Source organism: Theropithecus gelada, chromosome X (assembly GCF_003255815.1).
Source record: "Theropithecus gelada isolate Dixy chromosome X, Tgel_1.0, whole genome shotgun sequence".
Classification (NCBI taxonomy): Eukaryota; Metazoa; Chordata; class Mammalia; order Primates; family Cercopithecidae; genus Theropithecus; species Theropithecus gelada.
This window is the reverse complement of record NC_037689.1, coordinates 15,413,906-15,429,180: the sequence shown is the minus strand read 5'-3', so window position 1 is coordinate 15,429,180 and position 15,275 is coordinate 15,413,906. Positions and strand designations below refer to the sequence as shown.

Genomic DNA, 15,275 nt, shown 5'->3' with positions numbered 1-15,275 from the left:
ATATGTTAATTAGCTTGATTTAATCACTCCACATTGTATACATATGGTGAAAACATCACATTGTACTCCATAAATGTAATGCAAGTATGACTTGTCAATTAAAAATAAAATAAAATTTGAAAAGTAAATTTAAAAATGGGAGAAAATCTCTCCAAAAAAGTTTAGTTTGTATGATTGGAAAGATTGTGTTGGTGTAAAGGAAGCCTTGAAGTTAGGAGTGGAAAGTACAAATAATTATGTTATTTTTCTTCCTATTTCACACACATACACACACACACAGAGAGAGAGAGAGAGAGAGAGAGAAAGAGAGAGAGAGAGGAACACACATATCTGCCCATTTCCCTCTTAATCCTAACTCTATGAGGCCAAATATCAAGAGATAAAAAGACAAAAAGGAACAGAAGAATTGAAAGGAAGGCAAACTGGGAGAGAGGCTGTAAAGAATGTTTCAGAGTTATTTTCACCCTCTCAGAGTCAAATGAAATTGAAGATTTTTTGGGGAAAAACCAAAAATGAAGCCCCAAACTCAACTTCAGTCCCATATTTGTCCACCGAATTCTTAATGCCTTACCCTAAGAGTGTAAGTCCTGCCTCCCACACGGTCCCGGGCTTCCAGAACAACCACATTCAGTCCAGAGTCATGCAGAAGTTTGGCTGCTGCCATACCTGGGAGAAAAGACAGTAAGACATCAGGATCAAATATTTTACAAGGATGCCAGACAAGCTCCTCATGCTAACAGTCAATGAGAAAAGTCCATGCTGGCTCAAGTACACAACCTATTGTTACATTCAACTTACAAGTGGATACGGTTTGTCAATAGAGGCCCAGAGTCTGATGTTTCTGGAAACAACAAAAGGGATTTCATTTTTTGGTAAATTTCTCAAATCTTAAACACATCCTCTGTCACTATATCAAAATGTCTATTTTAATGTCTAAATTGCATGTCTGATAATATAAATGAGAACACAAGGCCATGCTCAAGAGAAATATATGAGTCACAGACACAGGACCAAGTCCAGTCACTGACTTCATTCTCAGGGTAAATATGAAAAACCGGTAAACTGAGGGACAGTGGGCCTTCAAAGCATGTGCCAGGAACTGGGATTTACTATTAAAGTTGGACTTTTAGAAGTTGACATAAAGTTTCAAAATCAAAGACATAAAATTCGACCCCTTGTGCATCTTGATTTCCTGATGTGATCCATCACTGCAGAATGAAATAATTCCATTCATGACTAATTTAACTATTAATTTAGTCAAAAATACTTAGTGAATGCCTATTACATTCTCACCACCACGAATTTAGCTCTTAAAAAAAAACCCACAGCTTTACTGAGGTAAATGTACATGCAATAAACTTTACCCACTGTGATGGTTAATTTTAAGTGTCAACTTGACTGGATTGTGGGATATCTAGACGGCAGGCGAAGCATTGTTTTTGGGTGTCCCTGTGAGGGTGTCTCCAGAAGAAACTGGCATGGGAGTCGGCAGACTGGGAGAGGAAAACGGGCTCTCAATGTGGGTGGGCCCCATCCAATCCAATCAGCTGGGTCTCTGCTGGGACAAACAGGTGAAAGAAGAGGGGACTCTCTCTCTCTCTGCCCTCATTCTCCCTTCCAGAGCGGGATGCTTGTTCTCCTCCTGCCTTTGGACATCAGACTCCGGGTTTTGGACTCTGAGACTTGCACCAGTGACCTCTAGGGGGCTCTTGGGCTTTTGGACTCGGACTGGGAGTTGCACCATTAGCGTCCCTGGTTCTGAGGCTTCCAGACCAAGAAAGCTTCTCCCATGTTCCAGCTCGCAGTCAGCTATCATGGGGCTCCTCTACCTCTGTGATGGTGGGAGCCAATTCCCCCAGTAAATGTATTCTTCCATGTATCCTGTTGGTTCTGTCTTTCTGGAGAACCCTGACTGATACATCCATTAATGCAGAGTTCAATACGTTTTGACAAAGGACAAAGCATAGCGTGGAGTACATGTATAAAGTTTGGGGTACTAATCCATTCTGGATGTAGTTTTTGACCTCAAAGCTCTTAAAATACTGTATTTTTTACAAAGCACTCTTACAGAATTTAGCAAGTTTTCTCAGAGAACAGAAACCTGGTGCTCTTCCCATGATGAGTGGGCTGAATGTGCTCAGTTCCAATTACCTTACTCATTTGCTTTATGAGACCAAATATTAAGGCCACGCCAAGATGCTCTTGTGCCTTCCAACATAAATAAAACTGCTTCTATCTTGTCTTTCAAAAATAATAGTTCTGTGCCTTTTAGACTCCACTACTGCAAAATTAAAAAGATTCCTATAAAATAGCTAATAGTCATATTATATTGGGTTCTGTTTTAATAAATTAATTCAATGAACTTCTACAACCCCATGAGATAAGTACTGTTGACATTCCCATTTTACGGCCAAGAAAATCCAAGTCCAAAGAGATGTCCAAGGTCGCATAAGGAGTAGGTGACAAAGTCAGTTTAACTGCAGCATCTGTATTCACAGCCATTATACAACATTGTCTTCCCCGGACCCCCATGGCCATCCTCTTCATTGATGGCATCTTCCAACTTTTGCTACAGGGAGAAACTACACTTCAAAAGATATTTCTCACTTTTTTGGATCAACTTGTTTTTAAGACACACCTGTATGTTGTGGTTTATAAGAATCCATATAACATAAAATATGAGCCCACATTAAAAACCATAATGAAAAGCCAACGCTTCAGTCACCGTCTATCAGTGATCTTAAAGGAGGAATTCTCATTTTTTAGAGAGGCTGATTTGACATTTCATTATTTGAGTTAATCCATCTTCCCATCCCTGTCACTGGGGGCAGAGCCAATGCTTCCAGTTGCTGATGGGGTAACAGTTCCAAAGCCCATGGACCCCGTGCAGTGTACACAAGCATTGCACAACCCTGATTTAGGAATACAGGGCACAGGATTTATAACCCCAATTTCCTAATTTTACCTCCATAAGGAAAAAAAACCCACTTCTATTTAAATTCAAAATTACAAACAATACAATGACATTTTTCTCATCAAGCATCAGTTCAACAAATGAAATAACATGCAGTCATAGCAACAGCTGTTATCACTGAATTGAGATAAACCGCTTGAGCATGCTGAGGCTTAAACAAAAGGGTTCAGAAGGAAATACAACGTCACTTGTATACACTAACCATTTTGTATTCCACAAAAGGTACTGTCTTTTAGTAAATGCATTTACCCAATAATATCAGATGCTAAATATGAACAGTTATTAAAACAAATAAAGGGCTTATCAAATCATTGAACAGAGCTCTCTATGCTCATGTACCTTAAACAATTATAAATAGAAAATTACAAAAATATCTCTAAAAAAGGCAACACAAAAATGTGTTGCTGGAAATAACTTACAATTTAGCTCACTAATGTTCATAGGGGGTAGTCAAGAGGCTTTTTGGAAATCAACTGACAGAAATTGATCTGAAAAAAAAATTGGTCCAAATATCAGTGGCTTAGGGAAGTCACTGCAATTTAGAAGGTTAGGGTACATAGGAAACTGAGTTGGAGACTGGGCAAGAGGTGATTAAGATTGTCTAGAAGAGGTACCTCAAAAGCCTCCCTCAATGATGAATGATAAAAGGACTAATGATTTGATTGCTCAAGGACAATTAACTCTACAGAGCATCCCTCACTTACAAGACAGTTATTTCCCAAGAGTTCTTTTCTATGTTGGTTGTTTGGAACTTTTAACACATTTTGCCATAGAAACAAAAATATGAGAGATGATATATCCTCTGGGAAGTATGGAAATTTTCAAGTGCAATATTATTGCAAAAAAAAGATACAGTAGCAGAAATACATTTGCCCTAAAAACATTAGACAATGTAATTGCCACTATTTAAACATTTATGCAATAATCTCCTGATAAAAATGCAAGTAACAATTTGTTTGTTAAAAATGAAAATACCGGCCAGGCACGGTGACTCAAGCCTGTAATCAGCACTTTGGGAGGCCGAGGCAGGCGGATCACCTGTGGTCAGGAGTTTAAGACCAGCCTGGCCAACATGGGGAAACCCCGTCTCTACTAAAAATACGAAAATTACCCAGGCGTGGTGGCAGGCGCCTGTAATCCCAACTACTCGGTAGACTGAGGAAGGGACAATTACTTGAATCTGGGAGGCGGAGGTTGCAGTGAGCTGAGACCATGCCACTGCACTCCAGCCTGGGTGACAGAGCGAGACTCTGTCTCAAAAAAAAAAAAAAATTAAAATACCCACAGTAATAACAGCCACCATCATAACGCATGAAGTACTTTGGTCTGTGTGAAGCGCTTTACACAAAAAGCTCAACTGATCCTTACCACAATGCTGAGGAATATTATTATCCTCATTTTAAAAAGAAAAAAATGGCAGCTTAGAGACATTCAGTGACTTAACTGTAGGTTACACAATTAGTAAGTGGCGGAGTCAGAGTTCAACCCGAAACCTGAACTCTTAACCACTACCCTTGGACAAAAAAGAAAAAATTAAAAACACAGTAACTCTACATATACGCTGATTGATATACAGTGTCTTAAAACATTCTGCTATCTGACTAAATATAAGAATCTTAAATACCAGCTTTTCTCACAGATATTTAACCTTTGCAAACAATTTAGGAGCAAGCTTATCATCACTTCATCTTTTTGAAAACCTAATGACACTTGAATTTAACATGCGGTATCAATTATAGTCTCACAAACAAATGGTAATTTGGCACTTTCAGAAGCAGTCCCTACGTCCCCATGACAGGCCCTTGGATGAATAATCATAGCACAGCACACACAAATAATGGTAGACTAATATTTAATATTATGAAATTATACAAATACTGCATCTCTCTTCTGAGAAGTTTACTTGGAAAAGTTTTCGTAAAAGTGACAACAATCTCAATTACGAGTAGACACCCAAATTATTTTAAATACTTAAAAATCAGTGATGTGCAACATGATTAGCATTCTGCACTTTTAGTTTTTTGCCAAGGAAAATGGCCCAAGTTAGATGCTGTAGGAGACTGGGAAATACACAGTGGCGGTAACACACAAGTGCCCTCTTTACAGTGTCTTAAGGGCAGTTAGGGGAGCCAGAATGCAAAGGAAAGGATAAAATCAAAATCACCACCTGCCTCACGCTTGGCTTTGTCAATCTGTTTCACACTCTTCATATCAAACTTTGATATTTAACAAAACATTTTTAAAAATTAAAATGCAAAGTTAATAGTCTTGAAAACACTACATAAGAACTCTTTCACAGTTTAAAGTTATGAAAAGAGAGAGACGGAATCACGTTAACCAAAAGTGACAATGAAATTCACTATACCTCAAAGAATCCCTATTGTAATCCTGGTAAACTATATAGGCATTCCTTTGGGATTTTTTTTCCTGTTGTTGTTCTCGTGTTTGTTTGTTTGTTTTTGTTTTGTTGAGACGAAGTCTCACTCTGTCACCCAGGCTGGAGTGCAGTGGCACAATCTCAGCTCACTGCAACCTCTGCCTCCTGAGTTCAAGTGATTCTCCTGCCTCAGCCTCCCCAAGTAGCTGGGATTACATGCAAGCACTACCACGCCCTGCTAATTTTTGTACTTTTTGTAGAGATGGAGTTTCACCATGTTGGCCAGCCTGGTCTCGAACACCTGACCTCAGGTGATCTGCCCGCCTCGGCCTCTCAAAGTGCTGGGATTATAAAAACCAAGAATATGCAAACATCCCTCATCACCTCTATCACTCTGACAAAGCAATGGTTTTATGAGAAAATTCTAAAAACCACCAAGTCACCTTCTGATCACATAACTGGAATTCTTTGATTTGTCTGAAGAGAATGCTTTCTAGTTATTTGACACAAACACACACAAAAAGGTCTGAAGTAAGGAGATAAATATCACCAATTTGACATCAAATTCATAAAAGTGGTTTTTGTAGGTAGAATTTAGATGTTAATTGTTGAACTTTTCAACACAGAGTAGCAAGGAAACCCTGAACAGTAAAGCCATCACTGAAAACAGCTAACGCTTTGAGCATTGACTGTGTGCCAGCCGCTATTCTAAGTGTTTTAAGAACTTATTTATCCTCCCAATAACTATGAGGCAGGCAGATAAAGAAAATGAAGCATAGAGAGGCCAAGTAATGTGTACAAGGGTCACACAGCTAGCAAGTAGCAGAGCCAGTATTCAAATTCAGGCAACCTGACTCCAGATAACAAGCACGACTTCACAGTGAAACACTGCAAATCTTCCCTTTAACATCACAGATCATACAAGCATCAGGGCCACTGCTAGCGCATTCACGCATGCCTTTGTGTAAATTGCAAGAAGGCACACACTCGTGGCTAGTAAATTTCCAAAACATGGCCTTCCTTCAGGCAAATGCGGCTCACAAGGTGCATGCAAATGGCTTGGCTGGCAGAGTGGGGGGCTGCGTTACACCCCCCTTCCACTTCATCAGCCAAATGCCCTTGGGCAGGGCACCACCTGAACAGCTTATGCTGTGGCCTTGAAGCTCATAAAACTTTTATTTCCTGAACAATAAGAATTTAATTGTCTATTCTTTGTCTCCTCAATTCTAGAACATGGTTGGCACTTACATGTTTGTAGAATGAATTTATTTAAAACCTTTCTACAGAGATGACATTTGATTACTGAGTCAATAAATAAATAAATGGCTGTAGTGATCAGTGTCTGCATAAGTAAAATATTTTAAATACAGTATGAGAAACTAAAATACTTAAGACATACTGAAACTGATTTCCTCTGGTCATCCAGAAATGGTAACATAAACTTTTGACTTTTTCAAAGGGAAAGAAAGACAGCCAGCCAATAATAATTACCACCTTACATTTGTACAGCATTGCACAGTTTCCAGCACTCACACACATTCAATCCTTAACAATAATGCCGTGAGTCTGGCATCGTTACTCCTATTTTGCGGATTAGTAAAAGGAGGTTCGGAGAGATTCAAGGGCTTGCTCACAGCTATACGGCTAGCAATGGCAGAACTAGGTCTGAAACCTGGTTCTGTTTCTGTGTCCTAACGTGTGTTGCCTCAGCCTTATTACCTCCTATAACATACAGAGATCCATGTCGCTAAAACAAAATTCTTGAAACATGCAGAGTTTTAAAATCAGAATTTTTAAATTAACTTTCTTGGAAAGAGTATGTTGGAGTCTATCAATGTCCAAAGCCTTGGGACTATATCATTAGAGGAATATTTGCAGGCATGTGGAACAATGCAGCATTCTCCAGGGCAGCCCCACTGAACTACATATTAGGGGGTGTTTTGGCCAAACAGTTCTTCCTCAAGTTCAAACTGGCTTCTCTTCCTGAAAATGCACCAGTCACAATTTTGGGGAAAATCTAAACAACACATGACATAAACCAAATATTGCAATGTGTACCATCATTTTGATCATTGAGAAGCAATGTTTAAGATGATGTTATTCACGTCTTGTCACCCAAAATGAAAACAAAAAAATAGACTGCAAGCCTTCTTGGAAACATGGTAACCTTTGCTCTGTTTCCTCTAAGACAATCAAAATATATAACATAAAAACAAATGGCAATAGCTTGTAAAATAATGGAGACCTTTACTGAAGCCTCAGGCTGTGGGATGATTTATGCTCTTGAAAAAGATAAAAAACATCAAGCGTTCATAAGTTGCCATAGAAACCTTTCTCCAGATGCAGCCGCTTTGAGATACTAGAATGACATTGCCTTCCAAGGTCTTTCAGAATATGTCTAAAACCATAAAAATTGTCTCTTCATCACACTTTATATGCAAATAATTGCATTTTCTAAAATGTCAGCAATCATAATGAGTCTTGTTTAATTACCAAGCTTTTGTCTCTACCCTTTGTTGTTTGAAAGGCGTTGACTATCTTTTATGTATTGTAATCGTGGTAGACAAAATTTGTTTTTGCTTTACCTCAACATAGTCTCCCATGAATAAAGGAATCAAACACAGAAATTACAGCTTTGTCTTTCTCGGGTTTGTGTGTTATATTATTCATTATAAAAACTGTTCAATAAAACTAAACTTTTAATTTACCTGCCTCAAATCCTTCTGGGAATTAGAGGAAGTGTGTATGAAATAAATAAACATACACTCTTTCAAGAAAATTGTTTTTTTCAGTATAGAAGATAATTATGTGATGCCATGATCATTTCCTTTTTTATTTTTAATTTTTATGCATACATGGTAGGTGGATATATTTATGGGGCACATGAAATATTCTGACACAGGCATACAATGTGTAATAATCACATTGAGGTAAATGGGGTATCCATTTCCTTAAGCAATTGTACTCCCTCAGTTATTCTAAAATGCCATGATCATTTCTTTGATGGGGATCTGAGGATGAAATATTTCACTGCTATGATAGTAGCCCTCCTACGGATTACCAACACAATGTTTAGAATCACAAACATCTTTAAGGAAGAATATAAAACTGGAGAGCTACCATTTCTGCTTTGAGTCACCCCCTCCCTAGATCCCATTCTGTGATAGGTGTTACAAATGTCATGAAGAGGGTTAGAGGTCTGCTATAGAGTATGTTGACTACCTCTCCAGGAAAACATCCCCTTTCACCAAAAAGGAGAAGATAGATTAGGAAATCTAGAAAAAGAGGACAAAATGTGGGAGTTACCAAAGAAAAGAAATCTGGATGTGAGGTAATCAGTGATTGGAAGAAATAAAATTACAAAGGAGTCATTCAGTGATGCCAAAGGCTGGCCCTGCTTCCATCTTCTAGGAGCCTAGTGAGCCTGCCCCGACACGAACCTGTGAAACAAAGACCAAAGGAGTCAGCAGTGTGCAAGGACCAGAACCAAATGAAAACACCACCTGGTCAAGAAGAAGGCAGAATTTTGCCCTTCAGTAGAAAAAGCTGTATGCCCAAAAGGCCACCTCCTGGCTGCATAACCTCAGACAAGAGTCCTCACCTTTCTGGGACTCACTTTCCCCATCCATAAAATAAGGTGATTAAATTAGGCCGCTTCCAGTCTGTGATCAACCTAAATGAGACAGGGTGGCAATGTCATAAAGCTGAGATTTCATTACAGAGGTAGTATCTTTATGACCCCAAAGCATCTAGCCCAAAGTCTGCCCTGTGGAGCTTAAAATTTGGGTGTCATCGATAGATGTGAATAAAAATATGTGATTTTTGTGTTCATATATGATAAGGAAATGCTGATTTAAACAAAGCTGTTTAGGGATAGATGTGCTAAGATAATTAGGGATGAAATGTCATGATGTCTGTGACTTACTTTGAAATGCATCAAAAATCAAAAGGGATTGATAGATGGAGAGAGGGATAAATAGTTGGATATACTGGAATAAAGCAAATATAGCAAAAACATTAATTGTGGAGTCTAGTTGGTTGGTATATGGGTGTTGACTGTACAATTCTTTGAAAAATTTCATAATAAGAAATTTCTGGAAAAAAGTTAAACTGGTTTCTATTCTGCTGGACTTGTTCAGAGCCTCAAGTTAATGTATCACATAATTCCATAAAGATACTATATACTATTTATATAATTTCTTAGTCTTTAATAACTTATTGGGCAACAGAGGATAAAAGTGATTCTCTTGAGGGCAGAAAGTTCTTATATTTTTTGAAAAACATACCTAAAGCAACTGGTCAATTTGGTCAATGTGGCTAAACCTGATGGTGGGTTCCTTAGACTGATGTCCAAAACATGATGTGCCTCTGGAAAAGAACAAAGTCTAACAGAAAAGGCACCATGAAGGCAGGGAAGAGGGTAACTACAGGTATTTGGAAAAGTAGCTGCCTGGGGAGGTCACAAGTACATTTGGTACAGCCAAGTTACAAAAAAGTAGAAAATGATGGTCTGGGCGCAGTGACTCACGCCTGTAATCCCAGCACTTTGGGAGGCCGAGGCGGGCGGATCACGAGGTCAGGAGATTGAGACCATCCTGGCTAACATGGTGAAACTCCGTCTCTACTAAAAGTACAAAAAATTAGCCGGGCATGGTGGCAGGCGCCTGTCGTCCCAGCTGCGCGGCAGGCTGAAGCAGGAGAATGGCATGAACCCGGGAGGCGGAGGCTGCAGTGAGCCGAGAAGGTGCCACTGCACTCCAGCCTGGGTGACAGAGTGAGACAAGGAAAGAAAGAAAGAGAGAGAGAGAGAGAGAGAGAAAGAAAGAAAGAAAGAAAGAAAGAAAGAAAGAAAGAAAGAAAGAAAGAAAGAAAGAAAGAAAGAAAGAAAGAAAGAAAGAAAGAAAGAAAGGAGGGAGGGAGGGAAAGAGAAGGAAGGGAAGGAAGGGAGGGAGGAAGGAAGGGAGGAAGGAAGGGAGGAAGGAAGGAAAAAGAAGGAAAGCAAGGACAGGAAGGAAAGGAAAGAAAGAAAGAAAAGAAAGAAAGAAGGAAGGAAAGAAGGAAAGGAAGGAAAGAAGGAGAGGAAGGAAGGAAGGAAGGAGAAAGAAGAGAAGGAAAAGGACAGGGAAAGTTCCCTTTTTTTCCTGGCCATGCAGTCTAACAGGATCACCCAGGTAAAGGTACACCAAAGATGGGCCTGGGGGCAATGTCCTCAGCTAGAGCAAGGAGGAAGGGAAAGTTTGCTGCCACCTCTGAGGAGCTGGAGGATGGCCAGATGAGTAAATTTGGGTAGCATGGTGTTGTGAATTGAATTGAGTACGCCTCAAAATTCATATGTTGGAGTTCCAACCCCTTAGAACCTCAGAATGCGACTTTATATGGAAATAGTCTTTACAGAGGTAATCAAGCTAAAATGAGGTCAGTACTGTGGGCCCTAAACCAATCTCATTGGTGTCCTTGTAAAAGGAGGAACTTTGGAAACAGAGACATGCACATAGAGAGAACTCCATGCAAAGATGAAGGCAGAGATGGAACGATGCCTCTATAAGCCAAGGAACACTAAAGATCGCCAGCAAACCAGCAGACACTGAGGGAGAGGCATGGCACAGATTCTCCCTCGCAGCCTCCAGAAGGAACCAACTCTGCAAACACTTTGATCTTGGGCTTCCAGCCTCCAGAACCATATGACAATACATTTCTGTTGTCATAAGCCACCCAGGGTGTAGAATTTCGTCACAGCAGCCCTAGGCAACTAATATACACAGGAAATGTTATCTTCCGTACTAACTTTACTAACTTCACTGTTAATTAAATCTATTTGGGGATAACATGGTGATGAAAACCCTGGGTAGCCACTCCAGACTGGCTTTTCTTATGTAGTCAGTAGTGCTGAGAAGTTGGGAGAGGGTAAGAGAGCAGAGAGGGAGTTCCTAGAAGAAGCACTATTTCGAGTGACCTGTTGGAACTGGGGAATGGGGCATTAGCCCAAACAGATATTAAGTAAGCAGTTGGGTGAGCCTCATAGTGACAAAGCTTAATAATCTGAGTTCTAACCCAAATGTCCATCAATGATAGACTGGATAAAGAACATGTGGCACATATACACCATGGAATACTATGCAGCCATAAAAAAGAATGAGTTAATGTCCTTTGCAGGGACACGGATGAAGCTGGAAGCCATCATTCTCAGCAAACTAACACAGGAGCAGGAAAACAAACACCGCATGTTCTCATTGGTAAGTGGGAGTTGAACAATGAGAACACATGGACACAAGGAGGGAAACATCACACACCAGGGCCTGTCAGGGGGTGGGCAGAAAGGGAAGGGAGAGCATTAGGACAAATACCTAATGCATGCGGGGCTTAAAACCTAGATGACGGGTTGATAGGTGCAGCAAACCACCATGGCACATGTATACCTATGTAACAAACCTGCATGTTCTGCACATGTATCCCAGAACTTAAAGTAAAATTAAATTTAAAAAAAAATCTGAGTTCCAGCTTTGGAGCTGTAAGCAACACAATAAAGGAGAGGCCTTTCTCCATTCAACACAGAGCAGTAAATAATAATGAGGGGATGTGAATAATCTAGAACTTAAGTAAGAAATAAAGCTTCCTGAACTTCGCATCAAAAAATTAGCCATTGCCAAGGTTATACAAATTCTATGCTTCATACAAATTCTATAGCATTTTAAAAATGTACAATGTTTAAATCTCTCATTAAACTCTACTTTAAAATTCAATGATTGTCAATGACAATTATATAACTATTCAACTCACCAAGAAATTTTCTGCCTTCAGAGCCTCATTGTCTTTCTCAGTGCCAAGGAAAAGTTTTGACACGCCCAGGCACAAGAAGTTCCATCCTGCCAGCTCAGATGCTCTAGGTCTCTGGGCACCCAGACCAGGTAGGATGAAAGATGGTGGCAGGTCAAGACTGTGAACTTGACCAGAATAGGTTATTCAGAAACATGTGTGTGGGAAAATCCTTTCCTTAAGACCTTAACAGCAACTTTCAAACAGAAGTCACAAGCAGTAGAAGAATCAGTTCTGGCATTAAAAACATTGGCTTCAATAATCACAAGCCAAGCAGATTCTTCTTCTTTTTGTAAAGCCTAACCCGAAAGACTCATATTAAAACTGTACAGGACCACCCTAACAGTATATAGACTCTGACTCACATAGGAGGGCACAGACTCATGCTCAGTGTCTAGCATATAAGAGTGTGTGTGTGTGTGTGTGCGCGCGCGCACTGAAGCTGTGAGCAACATACATAACCAGGGGCATTATCCAGGGCTAAAGTTATCATTGAAACAGCAATGCACAAGCTACAACTGCTTCTTCATCTGTCACTGGGGATTGAGTGGCACCCTTCCTGCTAAAATAGGAAGACAACATAAAGGTATTACAATCCCTAACTGTAGTTAGAGAACAAAAACAAGGATTATTGGAAGTCATAACACAACAACTAGAATCCTAGAGAATTTTATTTTATTGACTCAATTAGAATGGGCCTTGCATACAGAATTTGAAACAGATAAACAAATGCAATGAAAATAGGCAAAGGTATGGCTCTCTTGGCAAACACCATTAAGGCAAGTGGCTTGTGGGAAGGAGCAGGAAGGGGTAAGGGAACAGGTGTGTTTTCTTAGAAGCTGCTTTCACAAGCAGATGGCCTCTGTCCCAGTGCTTTGGAGCTAATTCTCCCTGCTTTAGTCTACAGTCAGTGTCTCTGGCAGCAGCCTAAATCTAAAGAGACAAAACATATCTTCCATCACCATGGAGAAACAGCAGCTCCACCCAGTATTCAGGAATTTGCCCTTGAAAAGGCAAAAATAAAAAATAAATATAAAACAAAACGGAAAAACAAAACTCTTCACGATATTTTAAACAGCGTTGAACTTTTTCTTTTTTTTCCTTTGGAGATGGAGTCTTGCCCTGTCTCCCAGGCTCGAGTGCAGTGACACCTTCTCAGCTCACTGCAATCTCCATCTCCTGGGTTCAAGCGATTCTCCTGCCTCAGCCTCCCGAGTAGCGGAGATTACAGGGACACACCACCACGCCCGGCTAATTTTTGTATTTTTAGTAGAGATGGTGTTTTGCCATGTTGGTCAGGCTGATCTCAAACTCCTGACCTCTGGCGATCTGCCTGCCTTGGCCTCCCAAAGTGCTGGGATTATAGGCGGGAGCCACCACACCTGGCCCCTCAACTATTTTAATTCTTACAAAAGACCCTGCTGAAATCCTAGTGTTTTAAAAATTCAATTATAGTAGATTTTACCTTCTGCTTATATTTATAGTTGACACTTGAACAACACAAGGGTTAGGACACCAACCACCTGTACAGTCAAAAATCCATGTATAACTTTTGGCTCTCCCAAAACTCAATTACTGATAGCCTACTGTTAGCCTTATTGACACATAAACAGTCCATTAACACATACTTTGTATGACATATATATTATATACTGCATTCTTACAATAAAGTAAGCTAGAGAAAAGAAAATGTTACTAAGGAAATCATAGGGAAGATAAAATACATTTACTATTCATTAAGTGGAAGTGGATCATCAAACAGGGTTTCATCATTGTTGTCTTCATGTTGAATAGGTTGGGGAGGAGGAAGAAGAGGAGGAGCTGGTCCTGCTCCCCCAAGGGTGACAGAGACAGAGAAAATCCACATATAAGTGGACCCATGCAGTTCAAGCTTGTATTGTTCAAGGGTCAACTGTACTTTCACATTATTTTCTCTTGTTCCATTTAACTACAATTTAGATTTTTTTTTTTTTCATTTAAGATAAAAGCATTGGATCCAGGGCCTTTCTACACCGCCAGCATCTCATCACAAACACCATTGACTAGAAAGCCTCCTCTGGCCCCTCAACACAAACTACCTATTCATGTGTGTGTGTGTGTGTGTATATATATATTTTTTAAATGGAGTTTTGCTCTTGTTGCCCAGGCTGGAGTGCAATGGCGCGATCTTGGCTCACTGCAACCTCCGCCTCCTGGGTTCAAGCGTTTCTCCTGTCTCAGCCTCCTGAGTAGCTGGGATTACAGGCATGTGCCACCTTGCCCAGCTAATTTTGTATTTTTAGTAGAGACGGGGTTTCTTCATGTTTGTCAGGCTGGTCTTGAACTCCCGACCTCAGGTGATCCGCCCACTTCGACCTCCCAAAGTGCTGGGATGACAGGCATGAGCCATCGCGCTCGGCCACTAACTACCTATTCTGTGATCATCTCCACATAAAATTAAATCTTGCAGCAAGGCTAACATTCCAGAAGCACTTTCCTGGAGTCCTGCAGTCCATCCCACCCTGGCCTCTGCCTTCCTGAGAAAGGAAAGATCCTGCCAATATGGCTGCAAAGAATTTCCTCCCCCATTTCTTGCTGCTCTGAAAACAACTCCCACCTCCCACTTCCCAAGTGCTAGCCTCTGGAAGTTACGTTACCTGGACTTGTCTCGGAGTCAGAGATATTGAGGTTCTGGCAAGATTTCGTCTTCATTTTTCATTCCAAGTTAGGACTTGGAAACCCAAAAGTCCCAGGGAACTGAGTAGAGTAGTAGGTAAAGTGTGAGATAGGCAAGTGTAAAACAATAGCCAAGAGCAAGGGCTTTGGAGAGCTGAATAAAAACACTAAAATCAAATTTTAAAACACTGGCGAGCCAGCCCCAACTTGTGAGAGATTTGGTCCATGGGCTACCAATTTAGAACCTCTGATCTAAGCTACCATCTAGGCCTCATTCCATTAATAGGAATGTGGCTTCAGCAAAGGCCAGACACCATTTTCCTGAGCCCTCACAGATTCAAGTCAGCTGCTTGCATGGCTCCAAAGATGGAGGCTCTTCCTGTTCCCCAACAGGGCTTTCTGTCAACCCACTGAGGAAATTCCTCCTTCCTGTATGTGAAGCATATTTACAAAGTA

The 15,275-nt window shown here is 40.4% G+C and overlaps 1 protein-coding gene across 2 annotated transcripts in view; it reads right to left on the bottom strand.

The window, feature by feature from the left end:
• MAOB (monoamine oxidase B) overlaps nt 1–15,275 on the bottom strand; it is a 119,181-nt gene that overhangs the window by 78,527 nt on the left and 25,379 nt on the right. Inside the window, exons 2-3 of one of the 2 annotated variants that reach the window (XM_025373049.1) lie at nt 799–841; nt 572–666 (exon numbers count right to left, since the gene is read on the bottom strand). In XM_025373049.1, the coding sequence (XP_025228834.1) occupies nt 572–664 (93 nt within the window). In that variant the 5' untranslated portion in view covers nt 665–666; nt 799–841. The remainder of the gene's footprint in view (nt 1–571; nt 667–798; nt 842–15,275) is intronic. The other variant, XM_025373048.1, reaches the window with a different exon arrangement.